The sequence below is a fragment of the Nothobranchius furzeri genome, chromosome 1 (assembly GCF_043380555.1).
Source record: "Nothobranchius furzeri strain GRZ-AD chromosome 1, NfurGRZ-RIMD1, whole genome shotgun sequence".
In the NCBI taxonomy this organism is placed as follows: domain Eukaryota; kingdom Metazoa; phylum Chordata; class Actinopteri; order Cyprinodontiformes; family Nothobranchiidae; genus Nothobranchius; species Nothobranchius furzeri.
The window spans coordinates 37,616,184-37,638,045 of NC_091741.1; the positions used below are offsets into that span (position 1 = coordinate 37,616,184).

The 21,862-nt window shown below is 42.9% G+C and overlaps 1 protein-coding gene across 12 annotated transcripts in view; it reads right to left on the reverse strand.

The window, feature by feature from the left end:
* Positions 1 to 321: 321 nt before the first annotated feature.
* Positions 322 to 21,862, reverse strand: part of abcc9 (ATP-binding cassette, sub-family C (CFTR/MRP), member 9) — a 140,621-nt gene continuing 119,080 nt past the window's right edge. For 9 of the 12 annotated variants that reach the window (XM_054739817.2, XM_054739823.2, XM_070544845.1 and 6 more), the window contains 6 exons: positions 14,822 to 14,930; positions 9,007 to 9,110; positions 8,789 to 8,922; positions 3,164 to 3,226; positions 2,071 to 2,339; positions 552 to 691 (listed from right to left, as the gene is read on the reverse strand). In XM_054739817.2, coding sequence (XP_054595792.1) covers positions 2,202 to 2,339; positions 3,164 to 3,226; positions 8,789 to 8,922; positions 9,007 to 9,110; positions 14,822 to 14,930 — 548 coding nt within the window. In that variant the 3' untranslated portion in view covers positions 552 to 691; positions 2,071 to 2,201. Of the gene's footprint in view, positions 692 to 2,070; positions 2,340 to 3,163; positions 3,227 to 8,788; positions 8,923 to 9,006; positions 9,111 to 14,821; positions 14,931 to 21,862 lie in introns of all 12 variants that reach the window. The other 3 variants (XM_070544945.1, XM_070544760.1, XM_054739827.2) reach the window with 2 other exon arrangements.

Here is a 21,862-nt window from a genome sequence, read left to right on the forward strand (position 1 = left end):
AATGCCGATACGCAAAGGGCCAGAACGTTCAGACTCAACTCTAAAGTTTTAGTAAATTCATTCAAACTAAACATACCAGCGATCCAAGATGAATGTCAGCTGGTTTCTTTAAAACTGGACTCCATGTTTTAATCTACCCCAACTAAAAATCCAGTAATAACTGATTCCTAACATAAAAACAGATTAATAAAGAGCAACGTACGTGAAAACGTTTTAAAGCGTCCGTATGCATTGTTCCAGGGGGTTTTGACTGGCGTTATCTGACGTTTGGTGGTAAAAATACTTCATTTTTACGTTTTTTTGAGTTTTTGGTGACTTTGAGTTTCTGTCTGAATTCAAGCTGCAAAAATGAGTTTTTTGAGGATGAATTTTTGTTTTTCCTGCGGTGTCAAAATGCAAATGAGGGGGGAAAAACAGTTAACATAAAATTAAAACGTTCACTCTTTATAAAGAGCTGCGTCATCGCCTCTGACCCAGCTGTCCTCACACTAAACAAATCAGAGTGATCCCAGTAAAATGCTGGCGAGCGTCCTGCCTGATGGTGACGGTGGGTTTACATGTCGGCTCTGACGAAGGAAGCAAACATCCCGTCCTCCTGCTCCAACAGAGCATCCGGCGTTCCGGACTCCAGGATGACGCCTCTCTTCATCACTATGACCAGATCAGCTGTTAGGATGGTGTGGACACGGTGCTGGAGACACACAACACAAAAGCACGTCAACTCGACCGCTACTGCCAAAGACGGGTCTCCTGTCTAACACCCAGGAGGCAGAGGATAATGTTTTTGCCTGTCTGTGGCTCCGCTCAGCAGTAAAACAGGACATTAGTGGACGTCTACAACTGATTCACTTTTAGAGGCAGCCAACTCAACATGGCCGCCACAGCTACTCAACTTATGGACTCACATAAATGGACTACAACAACTAGAGCTGCAGAATATTACATTTAAGCGCGGACATCACGATGACGTTACCTGCTGTGATGTCAAAGGAAAGCGAACAGGTAGCCATCTGCCAATCACAATCGTTCTTCATCCGTTTGAGGAAGCAGACCACAAAGGGTTTGGTTTTATCACAAAACTCAAGCCCTTCGGAGAGATTTTTTGTTTTCCTAATTTTAACGAGTATTTGATGCATCAATCAACAACATACCGCCCCGCACCTGGTTTGATCTACACAGGTGAGAATAGGGGGTGGAAACCATGACCTAGAGTTGAAGGTTTAGCCTCAGCTAAAATGAGAATGCTAACTGAAGTTATGGTCAAACCTTCGTAAGGAAGAGACATCTGAAGGACATTTCTGTGGTACGTTACGTTGGATTGTGGGCGTAAGACTTGTGGACAAACTCTTTTATTGGAGGACATTAATTGGACGCTTGTGAAAGTAAAAATACTTGAGTTGGACATTATTTAGCATTTCCAAGTGGTTTGACTGAAGCTCATCTGTGTCTATAGTTATGATTGTATTGTGAATTGATCTGGAAGAATAAAATTTGCCGCCTGCGGTACGTAGAGCACCAACCAGATAGCAGGAGTGCAGCAGAACTTAAAGTGCTGTTTAAGTCGTCTTTGAAAGTATTTGTAGTTTTTAACTACAATACAGTCAAACATCTTTGTAGCCCCGACTCATCCCCAGCTCATATTCAGGTGTAACACAAGGTCAAAGGTCATTACTTAAACTTCGGTGTTAGTATAATTGATGATGCTGCCAAAGCGAATAAAGGACCCTTTTCACTGTGGCATGGAAATAAAGACATTTGAATGATTTTGGCTTGAAGTCCTTTTAACATCAGGTGAGTTTCTGACCTGTTTTCGTTATCAGCTGTTTTAGCTGGATTAACATGAAAATTATGAAGAATAAAAGTTAAGGAGAAAAAATCACAGTACACTTGGTGTTAGTTTTACAGCATATGGAAGAAAAGCAGCATCACAGCCACCATCAATTGTAGGCTGGTCTCCATGGTAACCGACCCAGTCTGGCTCTTAGTAACGCTTGTACAGCTAATATTATAATCACTATGGGCTAAAACCAGAGTCTATAAAGAGCATGCAGCAGGTTATTTGGTACCAACCAGGCAGCCAGTGGCAGTAAGGCTGTAGCAGACCCAGACTCAGACTCCAGCTCTGACTCGGCCGGGTAGGGGGTTGAAACAAGAGGACAGAAATGAAGGACGGACAGAGTCGGGTCTGAGCTGATCCAGGTCTACTTGTGAGTCCTCACTAACGCACTGAAGAGGCTCTCCTCCTGAGCTAGAAGGTTGGGACCTGAGTCACTTTCCACCAAGATCCCTGAGGAGAAGACCAACACCTGCTCCGCCTCCAAGATAGAGGACACAAGGTGCTGACGGCAAGACAAAGACACAAACAAGAAGGTGGACAGAAGAACGAGAAGAGCGGGCATCAGGGGATGGAGAGAGAGAGGGAAATGGAAAGAGAAATTATAGCAGAAGCAAGTTTAGATAGTAAGAATGAGTTGGTTGACAAAAACGAGACAAGACACAATCACAGAGAGGCAGAAATCAGAAAAGGGAGAGCAGATAGGTGAAAAAAGGGCAAATACGATTTTACAATAACTTCAAATAATCCTTGTTAGAAACTAATTGAAAGAAAAGAAAATCAGTGTGAAGAAGGAAAACTGAAATTTGTATTGTTACACGCGGATGGTTTCTAGGGTGCTAAAGGGGACATATTATGGAAAACTCACCTTTTGCTGCCCTGCGGGTCTCTACTGCTTCTGCAAACGTGAATTAAACCTGTCTGACTGTTTTCTGTCAGGTTTTAGGAATCAGTGGCTCTTGGAGCTGTTTGAAAAAACCCATTTGTGACATCACAACAGGTAGAATAAGCACAGAACGCAGATGCTGGAGGAGCAGCGGCTCTACTCCAAGACCCTCCCTGATATCTGAGCTCTTCACCTCATAGTAGCCAATCAGGGGATGGGTGGGCGTGGCCAGCAACAGCTTCTTTTCTTAAAGTGACAGAGACCTGAAACGGCTCAACTGTCAAGATCGCTTTATGTGAGAGGGAATTAGAGCAAAGAACTTCATGAACATGTTTGGTATTGACATCAGAACTACTATAACTTGTTTAAAGAAAAATAATATGTCTCCTTTAAAACCACACATCACCATTTATGAAAACACAAAAACATAACAAAAGACTTACTGCGATTGTTACAACAGTTCTGTCTGAGAATGCCGTCATCACGACCTTCTGTAAGATGTTTTCCTGCAGGAAAAAAATCCATAACAGAAAATAAGCCAGGTGCAAAATTCAGGTAAGGTAAGTAAGTAAATAAGAAAGCTTTATTTGAATAGCACCTTTCGCAGGCATGAGCCACAAGGTGCTTCACAACATTGTAAAACATTTAACCCCTTAAATTTCCAGGCGGGACGCTGGAATGCTAAGGGATTAAACAACAGATAAGTGGGATAAAAACAATGAACATCATAAAGGGCCAAGACTACACAAAAAACAATACAGCTCACACACAAATAAATAAATAAATAAACTAGACGAATGCCTGAACAAATAAATGAGTCTTAAGTTTGCTCTTGAACTTGCCGACAGGGTCAATTAAACGCAGAGCGGGGGTAGATCCTTCCAGAGCCTTGGAGCTACAGCTTAAAAGAACAGTCGCCTCTAGTGCGAAAGGGAGTGCGAGGAACTTTAAGGAAGTTAAGATCCCTCTACACCTCAGAGCTCGTGCAGGGGTGTGGGTTGGATCTGATCTCTAATGTAAGAGAGAGCCTGTCCATGCAGAGCTCTGAAAACCTAAACCTAAAAGAGACAGGCAGCCCGTGAAGTTCCTTTAGGATGGGGGATATGTGAGACCTATTAGTGTGCGTCAGGATTCTCACTGCGGAGTTCCACACTAATTGTAGACAATGGAGCTAAGCCATTTCTTTATATCCACTAAACATTGAAGCAAATAATCTAACTTGTTCAGCTCAGACTGCCTAAAAGAGCTATTTAGCTGAATGTTATCAGTAAACGGGTGGAAAGAAATGTCACTAAACCTTTGAATGATCTTACCCAAAAGGGTCAAACACAGCAAGAAAAGAACTGGACCCAGGACAGAGCCTTGGGGGACTCCACTCTACAAATCTGCAGATTCAGACCTTATTTGGTTTGCTGTAACACTGAAGCTATGTTCTGATAAATAAGAGGAGAACCACTGAAGAACTGTCCCTGATAGTCCTATTTGATCCCTCAGTCTCATCAACAGAACTTGATGATCAACAGTATCGAAGGCTGAAGAGAGGTCCAACAAAACTAGAACAGTGCGTTTTCCAGAATCAGCTGCCATCATAATGTCACTGGACTCCTTCAGTAAAGCTGTTTCTGTAGAATGGTGTTTGTGGAAACCAGACTGAAACAGCTCAAGGATGTTATTTGGTTCAGAAAAGTAGACAGCTGTTCATACAACACCTTCTCAAGAATCATAAAAAGAAACGGAAGCTTGGAAGTGGGCCTATAGTGGCTGAGGTCAGTTGGGTCTAAGCCTGCTTTCTTCAGTAATGGCTCCACGATGGCATGTTTAAGCACACTGGGAAGCACACTAGTTGTTAGGGAGAGGTTGACTATTTTGGTAATGCAAATCAAATACTTTGCCGAGGAGCCTACAAGGAATGGCGTCTAATAAACAACAGGAAGGCTTCATCTTGACCACCAGTGCTGAAGTGTCAACGAGCGTCACATTCTTAAATGAGCACCACATGCTAGGGGAGGACTCAGAGACTGTAGGAGTACCCCCCGAGAGGGCAGAATGCGATCTTTAATCAGCTTGATTTTGTTTGTGAAAAATCTCTAAAAGGCATTGCTATCTGCTTCCCAGAAAACTGGTAACTGGAGGGGCAGGACATACAAGGGAATTTATTGTGTCAAATAACACTTTGGGATTTTTCTTAGACGAGGTTACCAGTTGACAAATATAATTAGACCTGGCATTATCAACCATCATGTTGTATGACGACACAAGATCCCTGAGGTAGAGCCTATGCACCTCTAATTTGGACGATTTCCGCAAGCGTTCAATCTTTTGACATAGCCTTTTTTGACTTAAGCTTGGTTTATGCTTGACGCGTTCGCGAGGTTCGCACGGCTCCGCGCGGCCAAATTGCGTCATTTTAACAAACCACGCTCCTCCACACGGCCCAAACTTTCCGCACCGCGCACCTAGGAAATTTTCTAACCACACGGACAGTCGGACGCGGAAAAACATGGCGGACTGGCAAGAACTAGTATGGCAGAGGTTCGTAAATACAGACATCTCAGAGATCACCGTGATCAACATGTTGTTAATAACTCTTGGAGCGAAATAGCTCGCACTGTTGGAAAAGATAAGGACGCTGTTAAAAAATGCTGGAGTGCCATGTTGTAAATAACAGTAATTTTTACTTCTACTATGGTGTAGTGTTGGATGCATGCCGTAGAGCTCCATGCTGCCCCCTACAGTTTGGGAGAATATTGGCTCACCGCAGAGACAAGCCGCATGAACCGTAAACGTTGCAAGTTGTGAAGCGCGTCCCATCCGCGAGCCGCATCACCAAGCGGAAAGAAAATGCGTCAAGCATAAACCAAGCTTAAGGATGTCTTCATTTATGCAAGGGCACGAGCTCCTTTGTTTAGACAAGTTAGGTTTAACAGGTAGCCAAGAATTTCTACAAAGTGGTTGTTAAAACAGTGCATGAAAACATCCACAACAAGACAATCCACAAATAAAAGAGGATCAAACATATCAGAAAAACTCTGCAGTGTTTTCAAGACGTCTCAGGGACCTTACTTCTAGAGGCTTGGGTAAAGGACTGAAGTGAAGATCAAATGAGACAAGACTATGATCACTCAAATGGATATTATTTACAGACATATTTAAAGTGTCCAGGCCCAGCATAAAGAACAAATCTAACATATGGCCTTTCTGGTGGGTAGGTTCAGAAACAAGCTGCTCGAAATTAAAAGCTTCAGTCAATGATAAAAGTTCCATTGCAGGACAAGATGAACATGAACATGAAGATTAAAATCCCCAAGGTTTCTAGTTTTATAATAGAGGACAGGAACGCACCAAATCCTTTAAGAAGTCAGCAGCAGGGCCAGGAGGATGGGAAATCACCACGCAATAGAAAGAGATCAAGAACCCTCTTTAACCATCAACGATTCAACGGTAGAAAATTCTTGGGACTGGATCACATTTATAAGCATTTTTATGCACAAGGGCAACGCCACCACCGCGGCGACAGGGGCGGGGCTTCCCGATGACAGAGCAGCAAGTTGGATAGAAACGATTTAATTTCTATTTTATTTCTACTTCAGAAATGGTTTAATAAAAATAAATTGTCATTAAATTTAAGTAAAACTAAATTTATGTTGTTTAGTCATCGAAAATATCTTGAAAATGTAAATCTGAATTTAAATGGATCAAGCATTGAGAGAGTGACATAATTTAGGTTTCTGGGAGTAATCATTGATGATCATTTTAAATGGAAACCACATATAGCATATGTCAGAAATAAAATGTGTAAGAACATTATTGTTCTGAGTGAAGTATGGTCAATGTTAAAATACTAAGCCATGAGAATTTTATACTGCTCTTTTATTTTGCCATATTTGATGTATGGGTTAGAGCACATATGTCAGAGTCAAGGCCCGCGGGCCAGATGCGGCCCGCAGAGCATTTTTATGTGGCCCGCGAGATAAATATCAAAAATATATTAAAACTGGCCCGCTGGCCAATTTTACCGCAATGACTACAACTCCCATGATGCTTTGCGGCGCCAGTGCGGAGCAGACGCGCCCCCTCCTTTGTGTTTTTTCAGCGCCGAGGCAGTCAGAGGTAGTTGGGTGCCTGCAGCTCCGCTGTCTCGGACAAACTACACTCCTCTCACTCAGCGCCGAGTTCACTCAGCTGTTTTCTGACGTCGAAGCCCAGAAACGGAGATTCTAGCCGCTCAGTAATGTGTTCACGACTTAAAGAGAAAGTTTTCAAACTAACTTCCAGACAGAGCTGATATAACTCCAGCGAGCAGCGGCACGCTCAAACCAGCACGGCTCTGTGGTTGTGTTTCCTCCCCGACACACAACAACGTGGTCAAGCTGCTCAGACATGTTCATCAGCACAAATCTATGTGAGCACCTGTTGTCATCTAATGTTGTCATTATTATGATGAAGATGAACAAAACAACAGGAGTCTCCTCCTCAGCTCAGATCAACCCCATGATGCAGGTATCTGGCTGGAACAGGTGAGCATCGCAGTAAACCAGTGGAGCAAACTGAGCTTTAAATATGTTGGTTTTATGCTCTTTTTCTGCTCCAAAACATGAAAGTTAACAGGTGAGATGTTGCATTTTCATTTAAGATAAAATGATATTTTTATTTTGTTGTTAGCCAGTGAGAAAAGATTTAACCTACAGTAAACAGGAAGTGGAAAGGCTGCAGATAGATGAATAGAATAGAAAATCCCTTTATTGTTCCTCAGTGGGGAAAGCTAGACGTCACAGCAGCGATGACACTTATTACAGGAGAAAAAAAAGAGAATACAAAATAAGAAAAATGAATAAACAAGAAAACATAAATCCTGAATAGATTTAAAAAATGCTGAATATACCACAAGTAATGAATACCACTGATGCCTTTTATTTAAAACTGACTTGCTCGTGTGTAATTTGGTTATTCCACATTCAGTGTTAATGCAGAAATAAGTTTGTTTCCAAATTTAAAGGTTCAAAATTGCATATATGTTGATAAAGAAAATGTGCAAATTTGTCGTCACTTTTTCAAAAAATATTAAGTTTGGCCCTCGACTCCGTCCCAGAGTTTCATTTCGGCCCCGTGTGAGTTTGAGTTTGACACCCCTGGGTTAGAGGTATTGGGAAATGCTTTTATTACCAATTTAATGCCTTTGTTTATTTTACAAAAGAGGGCCATAAGAATAATTAATGGAGTTGCTCCAAGAGAACATACCTTAGGACTGGTTCTGAAGTCAGGACTGCTCAAATTGAAGGACTTGGTTTCTTTACAAACTTTATTAGTTGTTTATAGAGCAAAACACAATCTGTTACCACATGGACTTCAAAGCCTTTTTAACACAAACAGTGAGACAAGCAGGAGGGAAAATGATTTTAAACAACCCTTCACTGGAACTACCCTCAAACACATGTGTGTCTGTTACTGGTGTAATACAGAGGAACTTGTTAGAAAATAATTTAAAATGTTGTTCAAACTATTTTGAATTGAAGTATAAGTACAAGCAGAAGGTACTCAAGTTGTATAAAAAAGAATGAAAATTGTTAAATATTCTTACATGGAAAGGAAAAATGTACAGTTGATACTAACATCGGTAACGCTGTTGAGGTTTGAAGAGTAATTGTGTTTTATTCGGGTGTTGGCCAGTCTGCTAAGTTTGCAGCAATATTGAAGTAGAAAGGCGTGGGAGATCAAAAGATTTTTTCTTCATCTCACTCCTGCTCTATTGTCATGGAAAGTATTATTATGTTCAATTATTGTGGCATTTTTTGTTGTTGTTGTTTTTTTTTTTCATTTTTACATTGCCATGAAAATAGAATAAATGTTCTAATAAAAAAATAAATAAATAAACACTTTCTCTCTCTGCCAAGTCGCCAAGACACTAAATATCCAGATTTTCCCTTGAAAAGAGATCGCTCAATGAATGAGATTTATTTCCAATTGAACGAGCATCATCTGCATATAAAAAATTGTAAATGTGAAAAACAATACAGGTAAAAAGGTGAAAAGGGTTAAAAGGAAAACCAAACAAAGATAGCCACACCCACCGTGGCCATGTCTATAGATGCTGTGGCTTCGTCCATGATGAGGATGCTGCTCTTCCTAACGAAGGCTCTGGCCAAACAGAAGAGCTGCCGCTGTCCAACGCTAAAGTTCTCTCCACCTTCCGTCACCATTGCATCTAAAGACAAACATTCATTCAAACCAGACGTTCCCATCTAAACTAAACTCACTTCATCTTTAAAAGAGTTTTTTTTTCTTGTACCGAGTCCTCCAGGAAGAGCTTTCACCATGTTCTTCAGTTGTGCGATCTCTAGCGCCTCCCACAGGCGGTCATCAGTGCACGTCCTCTCTGGATCCAGATTAAACCTAAAACAGGATTAAGTTATGGAGGGATTCACTTTTATAGAAGTACAGAAACTAGATTACAGTATTTATGTATTTAATTTGATTTCTGCTCTATATTACACAGACATTCAAATAAGAATGTGGTCGTTTCTTTGCTGACGATACTCAGATTTACCCAAAAGGCCTTCAAAACCATTTGGCTCCCATTAGAAAATGGTTTAGGAAAATATGTTTCAGCTAATTTGCAGTACAACTTTTTTTCTTCCTGGCACTCGCGGAGTACAGACGCTTCTCTTTTCGCTCCCTTATCTTTTTTTCCCAAGGCTCTTTGTCCTGTCTGCCCACAGAGCGCTTCTCTGCATTTCTTCTGAAAAACCCTATTTTTAACCATGGATTTGATAAATTGGTCATTCAATGCGATTGATAAGATTTTTTCAACAATGAGAACAGAGCAGGGGGCTCCCACATGCCCACAGGGGACACACCCGATGGGGTATATGCTGGATTCCTGGAGGGAATGGAAGATCATATGCCTCTCCCAGCTGTCCATTGAGGATGTCGAAGACGTGTGGCGTAACATGCTACGCAACGGTCGCAATGTGCAGACGTCTTATCTAATTCCTTACAGGGGCTATCTGTATATGGACACACAACAGCTAAGAGGAATGGGCCTTTGGATCTCCCGGTCAATTCCTCCCTCGCTGCATATACCCGTATTTTCCGATAAAGGAAAAATGTGTAATTTGTGCATTTTTTATTACTTATATGAAGAAATATTTTCAACTTACATATTTTTAATTCACACTCGGCTACGAACCGCTCCAGCGAAAGCTGAAGATCACATTCTGATGAAACCAACAGGACCACATCATCTGCAAAAAGCAGAGACCTGATCCTCAGGCCACCAAAACGGATCCCCTCAACACGTTGGCTGCAAGAAATCCTGTCCATAAAAGTTTTGAACAGAATCAGTGACAAAGGGCAGCCTTGGCAGAGTCCAACTCTCACCGGATATGAGCCCAACTTACTGCCGCCAATGCAGACCAAGCTCTGACACCAATCACACAGGGACTAACAGCTTGAATCAGAGGGCCTGGTACCCCATACTCCCGGAGTACCCCCAAAGGGTCCCTCGAGGGACGTGGCCGAATGCCTTCTCCAATTCCACAAAACACATGTAGATTGGTTGGGTGAACTACCACGATCCCTCCAGGACCCCCTTAAGTGTATAGAGTTGGTCCAGTGTTCCACGGCCAGGACAAAAACCACATTGCTCCTCCTGAATGCGAGGTTCGACAATCCTTCCTCTCCAGAACCACTGAGTAGACCTTACTAAGGATGCTCAGAAGTGTGATTCCCTTGTTATGTTCCCCGCCTCCCCCGGAATATTTTGGAAGTTCTGTCGGAGGTGGGAATTGAAGCTCCTTCTGACAGGACTGTCGGCCAGACGTTCCCAGCAGACCCTCGTGATATGTTTGGGCCTGCCAGGTCTGACTTTATCCTCCCCCACCATCAAAGCCAACTCACCACCAGGTAGTGGTCAGTTGACAGCTCCGCCCCTCTCTTCACCCGAGTGTGCAAGACATGCGGCTGCAGGTCAGATGAATCTTCGACAAAGTCGATCATTGAGCTGCGGCCTAAGGTATCCTGGTGCTAAGAGCACATATGGACACCTTTATGTCTGAACATTGTGTTCATTATGGACAATCCATGACTGGCACAGAAGTCCAATAACAAAACACTCGAATTCAGATCAGGGGGGCCGTTCCTCCCAACCACACCTCTCCAGGTCTCACTGTCGTTGCCCACGTGAGCGTTCAAATATCCCAGCTGAACGAGGGAGTCACCAAAGGAGCGCTCTCCAGCACCCCCTCCAAGGTCTCCAAAAGTCTGAACTGTAGTTTGGTGCATAAGCACAAACCACAGTCAGGACCAGTCCCCCCCACACATAGGCGGAGGGAGGCTACCCTCTCATTTACCGGAGTAAACCCGAATGTACAGGCACCAAGATGGGTAATGGTAAATGGTAAATGGCCTGTATTTGATGTAGCGCCATCTAGAGTCCTGGAACCACCCAAGGCGCTTTACAACACAATAAGTCATTCACACATTCACACACACACACACACACACGCTGGGGGGGATGAGCTACGATGTAGCCACAGCTGCCCTGGGGCGCACTGACAGAGGCGAGGCTGTCGAGCACTGGCACCACCGGTCCCTCTGACCACCATCAGCAAGCAAGGTGGGTTAAGTGTCTTGCCCAAGGACACAACAACAGCAACAAACTGAGCAGGGCTCAAACCTGCAACCTTAAGATTATGGGGCAAGTACTTAACTCCTGTGCCACTGTCAACCGGATCGGGGGCAACTGGAATGCCCACCCCTGCTCGGCGCTTCTCAGTGGGAGCAACTCCAGAGTGGTAGAAAGTCCAACCCCTCTCAAGGAAACTGGTTCCGGAGTCAGAGCCATGCACTGAGGTGAGTCTGACTATAGCTAGTCGGAACCTCTCAACCTCACACACCAACTCAGGCTCCTTCCCCACCAGAGAGGTGACATTCCACATGTCAAGAGTCAGCTTCTGTAGCCGAGGATCAGACCGCCATAATCCCCACCCTCTAATACCACCCGTGTTCTACGGCTCTCACTGGAGTGGTTCGCAGCTGAGTGGTTGAGAATTAGCTCCTCTAAATCTGAGACCATGGTCTTGATTCGGAAAAGGGTAGAATGCCTTCTCCTGGTCAGGGATGAGGTCCTGCCTCAAGTGGAGGAGTTTAAGTATCTCGGGGTTTTGTTCATGAATGAGGGAAAACTGGAGCGTGAGATCAACAGGCGGATTGGTGCTGTATCTGCAGTGATGCAGGCGTTGTATTGATCTGTCATGGTGAAGAGAGAGCTGAGTCAGAAAGCAAAGCTCTCGATTTGCCAGTCGATCTACTTTCCTACCCTCACCTATGGTCATGAGCTTTGGGTAGTGACCGAAAGAACGAGATCACGGATACAAGCAGCTGAAATGAGTTTTCTCCGCAGAGTGGCTGGGCTCTCCCTTAAAGATAGGGTGAGAAGCTCGGTCATCCGGGAGGGGCTCGGAGTAGATTCACTGCTCCTCCACATCGAGAGGAGTCAGTTGAGTGGCTCGGGCATCTGATTAGGATGCCTCCTGGACGCCTCCCTGGTGAGGTTTTCCGGGCACGTCCAACCGGGAGGAGACCTAAAGGTAGACCCAGGACCCAGTGAAGGGACTACATCTCTCACCTGGCCAGGGAACGCCTTGGGATTCCCCCGGAAGAGCTGGCCCAAGTGGCTGGGGATTGGGAAGTCTGGGCCTCTCGCCTTAGGCTACTGCCCCTGCGACCCGACTGGATGAGCGGATGAAAATGGATGGATGGATATTTTTAATTTTGAACTAAGTATTCAACATCACTGCTTGTTCTCTTGTCCATGAGGGAGCACTAATAACTAATAATTAGGGGAAATGTAAAAAAAAGTTCCTGTCTCAGGAGGATATAATTGGCAGGAAAAGGATGTGAAACATTGAAATTGTCATGAATTTCAGATTCTTTAGTTTTTGGCTCTGGACTTTGTGCCTATGTTATCCTGCTCTAATCCTTGGTTTGTATTCTGTGCACGAAAGACAGCAATTAGTTAATTTTAATCTCTAAATAAAAATGATTTTGGACGTCAAACTGCATTACTAATCAGGACTTTTTCCAGAGTGTGTGTGTGGCCGAGTCCAAACTGAGTCAGAACATCCAGAAACATCTAAGAAAACAGTGTGAAGCAGTCACTGTCGACCATTCACCTCAGGCTTACGCACACACACACACGCGCGCACACACACACACACACACACACGCACGCACGCACGCACGCACGCACGCACACACACACACACACACATACACACACACACACACACACTAATCTGTCCAAACAAACAGCACATGCTCTCTGTCTTTTGTAACAAACACAGTCAGTGTTATTATCTGTAACACAAACACTGAGGGGCTGAGGCTGTGCGTGACGAGGAGAAGACGACGTCCTTCGTCTTTCCGACGACCTCCTCAGTGTGTGACGTCCGTGACAAAAGTCAGAATAGGTCTAAACCAGAGTTCCCACTGAGTTTTAAACCCTGCAGCTGCAACTCGATGCTGTCAACAAGTTTCAGGACAAACTGCTGCCAACAAATCAGCAAAGAGGAGTATATTTTTTTCTGCTGTTTGTTCAGTTGGGGACTCAGTTTTTCTTCACTGGATTCAGCTTTCATCGAGAATTAAAGCCTCCAGCAATTTAAGGATGTTGGATTTATTTTCTAGAGCAGTTTGGATTGTGGGAATCCTGACATCTTCACAGACGGACAGTGAAAGGACAAGTTATGATTAACTGGATACGTAAATTATCGGCTTCATATAGCTCATGGTTTCCAGCTGATATTAATTAATCTCAGCTGATTATTTAGGTTTAATTTTGGAGCCTTATTGATTTTGTTTCATGTGATACTTTAATAACAATATTAATAATAATCCCAACCCCGAGCCACCCATCTGCTAAATTATTTGTGTAGCCCTTTATGATCTTATTTTTGTTTGTTATTTGAAGCAATAATGACCAAAATGTAAGTAGTTTAGTGCAAACTTTACCACGATAAAAGGACTAACGCATGCTCAATTTCTGGTTAAAAAAACTGAAAGGTAAACAAATGCTCAACACAAAATAAACACATTTAGTAATTTAGATCAACAATTAACACAAATGTTATTGTTCACCGCAGAGGATATTTACATTTGCGGGGTTTTTCCTGCGTTCTAATTTGCGTGGCGGCCGCCTCCAGCTATTTTTGTGCCGCCCCAGCATGATTTCACTCTGCCCCCAGCTATATGCATGTTATTTTAACTGCAGTTACAGTGTTGCACCACTACAGGTGGCAGGGGAGAGCACCACCTCACCCCTGCCACATGGACCCAAGGCATAAACCATCCACCCTGCTCAATGGTCAACTTTCCTCGTGGGGTCACACCCATTTGGACAGTGGGAGGGGTAGCAGAACTTGAGGTGGGAATTGATTTTCCTGCTTCCGTAAACTACGCAACGTGCGCGGTGACGTCATTTGCGTCGACTGGAATTGACAAGGGGAATCGTTTGCCAACGTGGCGAAAGACTCCTAGGAATTGAAACAATGGGAACCAGTTTTCCATTCCCAACCCTATCAGAGCTTTCTGTGTCCTGACTTTAAAATATTACAATGTCAGTCAAACTCTGAGACAAAACAGAGTGGTAAACCGTGTCAAATGCCTTTGGCAAACCTAAAAACAACAGTGTGGCACATTCTTTAGAAGAAAAAAAACTTATGAGGCCATTTTAGGGAAACTTCTAGAAGGGACAATGCTGCGGAACGAGTGAGACTAGATGTTACTCCAGCAGCTGAAGCAGATTTGTCTTCGTTTAATCCAGATTCAGACCAGATTACTGTTCCATGGTTTGAAATGGTCTAGTTTTGTTTATTGAGAGCAAGAAGAGTTCTCAGACTTCTCTTGTTTGTTAATGCTGTTCTCATCCATCAAGGCTGTGTTTCAAATCAGCTTTTCATAAAAAAAAATGTATGGAAATAATTTTTTTCTCATACAAATGGTAACAAATCTAAAATCACAAACAGGAAGTAGCAGCAGTGCTTCCTCTGGGAGCCGCGTGTAATCAGAGAGGTTATCCAGAAGCTTGGTGTGGGTTTGTGTACCTTATTGAGCCGCTGAATAACACCGGATCCTGCAGGATGATGGAGAGTCGAGACCTAAGAGTTTGCAGAGGAAGCTTACAGATGTCGATTCCATCGATGACGATCTTCCCTGCAAATAAAATAAAACCTCTCTTAGAACAAGCCGCCTTCGACTTCATATCCATCTTTTTTATGTTTGTCTTTCCTCCAGCAGGTCTGCTGCTTCTGGGTCTTGTAAGCCACCGGTCTCTGTTTGGTGTCTGGAGTTCTGCTTTGTCCTCATCAATAGTTTCCTAATTCGTCTTGTGTCTCTAGTTCCATCTTTGTTGGCCAGTCTGTATTTTATTATTTTGGGTTTTAATTTTCTTTGTCTCAATTTATCTCACTATTTTTTTCCATTTTGTTTCTCTTTTAATTTTAGAAATTATTTAAGTTGAACTTTAATCTCAGATTTTTTATGACCCGTAAAAGAAAGTTTGCCTTTCTCATTTTTGACTGCCTGAATAATTTTTCCTTACAGAAGCACTGACTTAGAGATAGGGTGAGTCAGTCATGTGAGAGGGTTTCGGAGTAGACCCGCTGCTCCTCCACATCGAGAGAAGCCAGTTAAGAAGGCTCGGGCGTCTGGTCAGGATGCCTCCTGGATGCCTCCCTAGTGAGGTTTTCCAGGCACGTCCAACCGGGAGGAGACCTAAAGGTAGACCCAGGACACGAGGGACTATGTCTCTCAGCTGGCCAGGGAACAACTTGGGATTGCCCCTGAGGAGCTGGCCCAAGTGGCTGGAAAGAGGGACGCCTGGGCAAATCAAATCAAACTTTATTCATATAGCACTTAATCATACAAAGCATGCAACTCAAAGTGCTTAACAAATTAAAAAGGCCATGCATACCCACATTCCCTCCCATCCCCAGAATTTTAAAAACAGTCTGACAATAAAAACCCCATCACAAAACTCATCCCCCCCAATAGAAAAGACAAAAAAAAAAAAAAAAAAAAAACAATGGACTGAGTTCTGATGAGCCAGACCAGCTAAGATAAGGAAACGCCATCAGGGGAGCCATCCGCCCCAACAGCAGCAGCAGCTCCACAGCAGCAGCCGAGGCACCGACACAGGGCGCCCAGGGCAGGGAGGTCGGAGACCCCCCACTTCCACCCAGGCACACCTGGAAAGCACCCAGGGCGCCACAGCGGACCACCGCCCCTGGGGCAGAGGGCTTCCACAGAGGAAACAGAGGCTGGGCATCTCCGCTTAGACTGCTGCCCCCATAGACAAGAAACAGAAAACCAATGGAAACAGAAAAGAAACACTGAAAGAAAAAAACAAGGAATTTCAATTATTTTACATAAATTATAAAGGTTCCCATTTGTGACATAGCCGTAACTCTTAGCTGTGGGCGGGCGGACAGACGGACAGACAGATATCCAGCCTGTTTATCAGGCTTATGTCAAAATTAATTTACTCAGTGTTAAAGTTTGTTCATTTAAAACATAGAATTTAATCTGAAGAAGTTCTTGAGAGTTAGATGATTTTCTGATTTTAACAAGTTCCTCCTAATAAATCTTCCCCCATCTTGAACAAGGGTCAGTTCCCTCTCTAAAGTCAGATGAACGTGTAGAAATGAATAAATAACATATATGAAAGTGCAAAAAAAGTCTCATTCAGTACTAGGATGAGTCCTAGTTACACTTTCTAATATTAAACCAAACCTGATATTTGGATTCCTTTTATTGTTTTTAATTTTCCTTTCCTCTCCAGTCGTTTCATAGATATTTTTTTAATAATAGCGGTGATATTATTATTATATAACTTATTTTCTTTCTTTAACTGTGTGGCGATGTTGTTGAGACAAACTAGCCTAATGTTTTATTAGGTTTCAATTTATCATTTTATTTCAACTTAAATTTAAAATAAAGAAGCTATTTTGGAAATAAGGTAACACTTTATTTTACAGTCCCCTAATTAATAAGTACTTACATGGTAATTACATTGTAAGTTAAAGTGTATTATTGTTTCTGAGTTCTTAAACCGTTATTACCATGTAACACAGGTTCAATTTTAGTATTTATTTTTATTAATCATTCCCAGTAAATACTGCTTTACACAATATACACTTTAATAACACAATAATACACTTTAACCTACTATGTAATTGCCATATAAGTACTTAGTAATTAGTTGACTGTAAAAGGAAGCATTACCGGAAATAAAGAGAGGCACTGACACACAGAGGCGGTTTTACCATTAGGCATAGGTAGGCGGCCGCCTGGGGCCCCCTTGTGTTGGGGGGCCCCCTAGCCCTGACCGCCAGCACCCCTCTGTTAATGCCACAATATTCTTATTACCAACCTGAGGCCGCAGACGGGATTGGACATGCGCACTTCTCATTACCATAATTCCTGAACCGTTCAAGATATCATTAAAATTCCAAAAGTGCTGAAAAGATTAAAAATGGGGCTTTTCGTGCATATACAATACATTACGGTAGCCACCGGGATTCCCTGTCTTGAGCGCACCGAATCACAACACAGATTCAGAGACGTGCTGAGTTAGTCATCCAAAATGTTCACGTTTATAACTTTTGAAAGGCTGATCAGATCCAGGAAATTCCAACGGTTCCTAAAAGTACATAAAATCAACTTTCCAACGATATATAGCATGAAGCAATCAGAGTTAGGGAAAATATCGCTATGGGGGAAATCCTTCTGTACAGCCTGATTGAAACGGAGCGCAGCGCCGCGGTGAAAGCGGATAACGGAACGGGGAAGCTAATTAGCATCAAAAGCCAGCATGAAATTATGGAAATGCCTCAAAGAAAATCAACACGATCTATTAGGTGTCCCAGAAGTCTTATATCTGAAGACAGTGACCACGAAGAAGGACAGATCTCCAGTGAACCAGGATATGAACGTTTGTTCAGTCTTTATTTTTTTATTTGAACAACCCTCAACTATTTGCTAATTGTAAGATTCAGCATCATTCCAGCATTATTTATCTTTTTACAATAAATAATTATTTTTGCTAAAACTAAAGTTTTTGGTATAGCAGTGCACGGTGTGCCAGAGAAGCACCCCATGGCGGTGTGAAGTGTGCAGGACTCTGCCTGCAGCTGGAGAGAAACTGCTTCAAGGTCTACCACATCAAATAAAAACGTCTGAAACTTTACAAAAATAAAGTCTTAAAAACTGCTACAAGACACCAAGGTTCAAACTTTTTTAAGAATAGATGCATTTCAGTTCAAAGTTTAAATTGTTTGCCCAGTAATTTTGAAGTTCAGTAATAACCGTAAAAAATTCAAATCCGTTTTTTGCTTTTTTCACTTTTAAGCAGATTTTTTAAAGGCTGTAATAAAAATACATTCTAAATAGAAGAAGAAGAAGAAGAAGAAGAAAATATCATTTCTATAGCGCCTGTCAAGATAAAAATCACGAGGCGCTTCACAAAAACAAAAAATATAAAAAAGCATTTAGAAAATGTTTAAAAATATATTTAAAATGAGCAAAAATAGGCAATTGGGATTTAAAAGAAAAAATGTTAAGAAAGAGAGAGTGAATAGGAAAGAGGGAAATCAGTGAGGAAGGTGGAATAGGTGGGGAGAGCAGAATAAAGAGAGAGGGGTGAAGAAGGTCATACAAAAGCCAGCTTGAACAAGTGAGTCTTCAGCTGCTTTTTAAAGGAGACCACTGAGTCCACTGATCTCAGGCTCAGGGGGAGAGAGGTCCAGAGTCTGGGGCCACAGCAGCAGATGATCTGTCACCTTTGACCTTTAGCCTGGTGCTGCACAACCAGTAGGCTTTGATCACTGGACCTCAGGGACCTGCTGGGGGTGTAGGGACTAAGAAGATCACCAATGTAAGATGGTGCTTGTCCATGTAACGCCGGGGACACACCGGCCGCGGAAGCGCCGCGAAGCGCCGAGAAGCGAATCGCTCACGAAATTCGGCCGCTGCTCGCCACTCCTCAGTTCAGATCAGACGCGCCCCAGTCGAGGCGCGCCTCGGCTCAGCTTTAGTTTTTCTTTTAAACACTTGGTGTCCTCCATTTCCTCTCTGCCTTTCCTCAGCTCTTTTCCTCTACGTTTGAGTGTTTGTACGCGTGCGCACGAGCGTGTGTGTGTGTGTGTGTGTGTGTGTGAGTGAACCTATGGTATGAGTTGTTTCTGCCAGTTGAATCTCTTGGAACCCGCTCCAATTCTGCAGCTGTATCCTAGCAGTTTCTTCCTAAATGGGTACGTAAACAACCATGTTTTTCGGGGGTCGTACAGCTCCTTGTGTTTCTCAACTTCCATAATTAATTTAAAGTCATCCATCCTAACTGCTTGCCTCAGACTTTCTGCCTCTCTGTCCTGTTTGCTCCGGTGAAAAGACACCCAAAACCACACCCCCCTTCACGTGGTCACACACGCACACAAGTTCGATGTGTGTGTATGTGTGTGTGTGTTCGTGTGGTTTTTCTGCAGTGTCTGTTTACGAACACGTTTGACTATTGCGGAATTTTATTTTGAAATGCTTTATTTTGTTACTTTACCGGCCTGCCTCTTATGTCTACGTTTGACTTCCTGCCAGAATTGACGCGATTCACCCCCGGCTCGCGAAAAAAATAGAGCCAACGCCGAAATGATTGCTGCACGGCTCGGGCTGGAGCGCCGGCGCGAGGCGATTCGCAGCGCTTCGGCGGCCCATGTGGTCTATAGAATAGCTTAACAAGGGCGCCGAATGAAGGCGGTCCCATTTTCGCGGCGCTTCGCGGCGCTTCCGCGGCCAGTGTGTCCCCGGCGTGAGGCCCTATAGACCAGAACCAGGATTAAGAAATGAACCCTAAAGTTGACTGGCAGCCAGTGAAGCTGGAGGAGAAGTGGCTTCACGTTTCTTTTCGTGAAATGTTATACTGGTTTGGAAATACAAACCACACACTGAAAGCTGAGGTTGTTCTGAAAAAAGGAGAAGAGTTACACACACTTTGCACTTTTTATTACAATTTTACAGCCATAAGATTAAAAAAAATACCAGGCGGCCCTGTTATAATTATGGTCATAAGAGGGTTATTAAGACTGCGATGCACAAACAGGAAGTGATTGGTAGTCATTCCACTCCAATCCAGTTGGTGGCAGTAATGCACCAAATTGTTGTTTGCCAAGTGCCATAAGACCACAAATAAGAATAAGAAGAGAGGCGGGAGCATTCGTAACCAACTCAAAGCGATAGTCAAAACATGAAGCATGACATGGAGTTATCCTAGTGGCTCCAATAAGAGAAAGAAGCAGCATGCTTCATAAAAGCTTTTATCTTCACTTCCACAAGTGACGTCGTTTTTCGATGTAAACATCAAAAGGAAGCAGAAAGGAAAGACAATGGAAAATGTTTAAAGGGAGGAAAACAGACCAAAATGGAAAATAGAAAAAATAATAACTAAGGCTAAAGCACAGGAGCGCTGACAGAAAAAAGAAAGCAGAGCAAATATTGAAAGCACTCAAAGGGAGGGAAATACAGGAAAAAAGAGGAGGACTAATAAAAAGGGAAAATAACTCATGTCAGAAGAGGGGAGAGTTTCGCAAATCCAGTTATGTCGAAAATTTAGTGTAAGGGGCCCCATGTCTGTGTTTGCCTTGGGCCCCCAAATTGCTAAATCCGCCCCTGCTGACACATACTGTTGCATGGATCATTTTTTCCAAAGGGTGGGGATGGTGGCACCACAGAGCATTTGTTCTTAGGGCACCCAAATGGCTAGCACCGGCCCTGCATTTAATAAATGATCATCAGGGCTGCTGTAAAATTGAATCCAGTCTACATCAAGACAGAATTATCCTCTCTTCTGTCTCATGGTTAGCAGCAGCTGGGGTGTTTTTGTCTACAACCTTTTTCTTTTGTTTCTAACTAGCGGTAGCTACAAATGCAGGGCTGCCAACTTTTGAGCATTTTAATGCGTGAGAGTGGGTGGGTGGGTGGGGGGTGCAGAGCATTTCATCCTGTTAGCTGACCGTCAGAGCGTGTGAAGAGGGTCAAATGCGTGAGAGTCGGCAGCCCTGCAAACTAGAAGTACCGGTACCGGCCCATGTAAAGCACTGATCTAGGTGCTGTGGAGGAAAACAGAGAAACCAGTAAAGACACAAACAATTGTAAAAGGCAGAAACGGTCCAAAAGAATGAAACTTTGCTAATGCTAAGCTAGCAGATAGCATTCTCACGAGCAAGTGTGGTTCAGAAAATACGCGATGGTTGTGAATAACCAAACTCTAGTGGAAGAAAGATCCCCGTAATCCCGTTAATGTGTGGATGTCTGCAGCTGCACCGGCTGCAGTTGTCTGGTTTATTGCTTAATTTATAACATATTTTTAATTGTTTTTTTAAATCTTTTTTATACTTCAATTGTTTTATTTTTTGTCTGTGAAGCATCTCGTGATTTTTATCTTGAGAGGCGCTATATAAAAGATTGTTTTCTTTCTTTTCTTTTTTAAGAGTCTACACCGCAAAAACGACAATGGCAAGCCGTTGTAGCATGTAATCCACAAATTATTTGAATACAATTTATAATGGATTGTTGCTAACCCTAACATAATAAAATAAATTATGTTTGTTTATTTATTTGGCAGACGCTTTTATCCAAATCGACTTATAATTTATAACCTTTAGGGCATGTTGTGATCTGTGGGGGAAACCGGAGTACCCGGAGGAAACCCACGCATGCATGGGGAGAACACGCAACTCCACGCAGAAAGGCCGCAGCCAAGTTTCGAACCTGCAGTCTTCGTGCTGCGAGGCAACAGTGCTAACCACTGCACCACCATGCAGCCCAGATTAAATATTATTAGTATTTCCAGTAGCTTTCTACTGAACATGTTAATGAAATAATTACATTTTACTGATCATATATTAATATATTTAAATATATTATTTTGACTAGTATGAGTGATATTAAAGGGGCATTATGGAAATGTGACAGCCAAAACATGTATAGAAATAATAAATGTCTTCTTCATACATTCTCCTGCAATGCCCTGGTCCTGTAGAATGAGCCCTGGCATTTTTACTGTGATTGCCTGTTTTTCTGTAAAATCACAGAAAAAG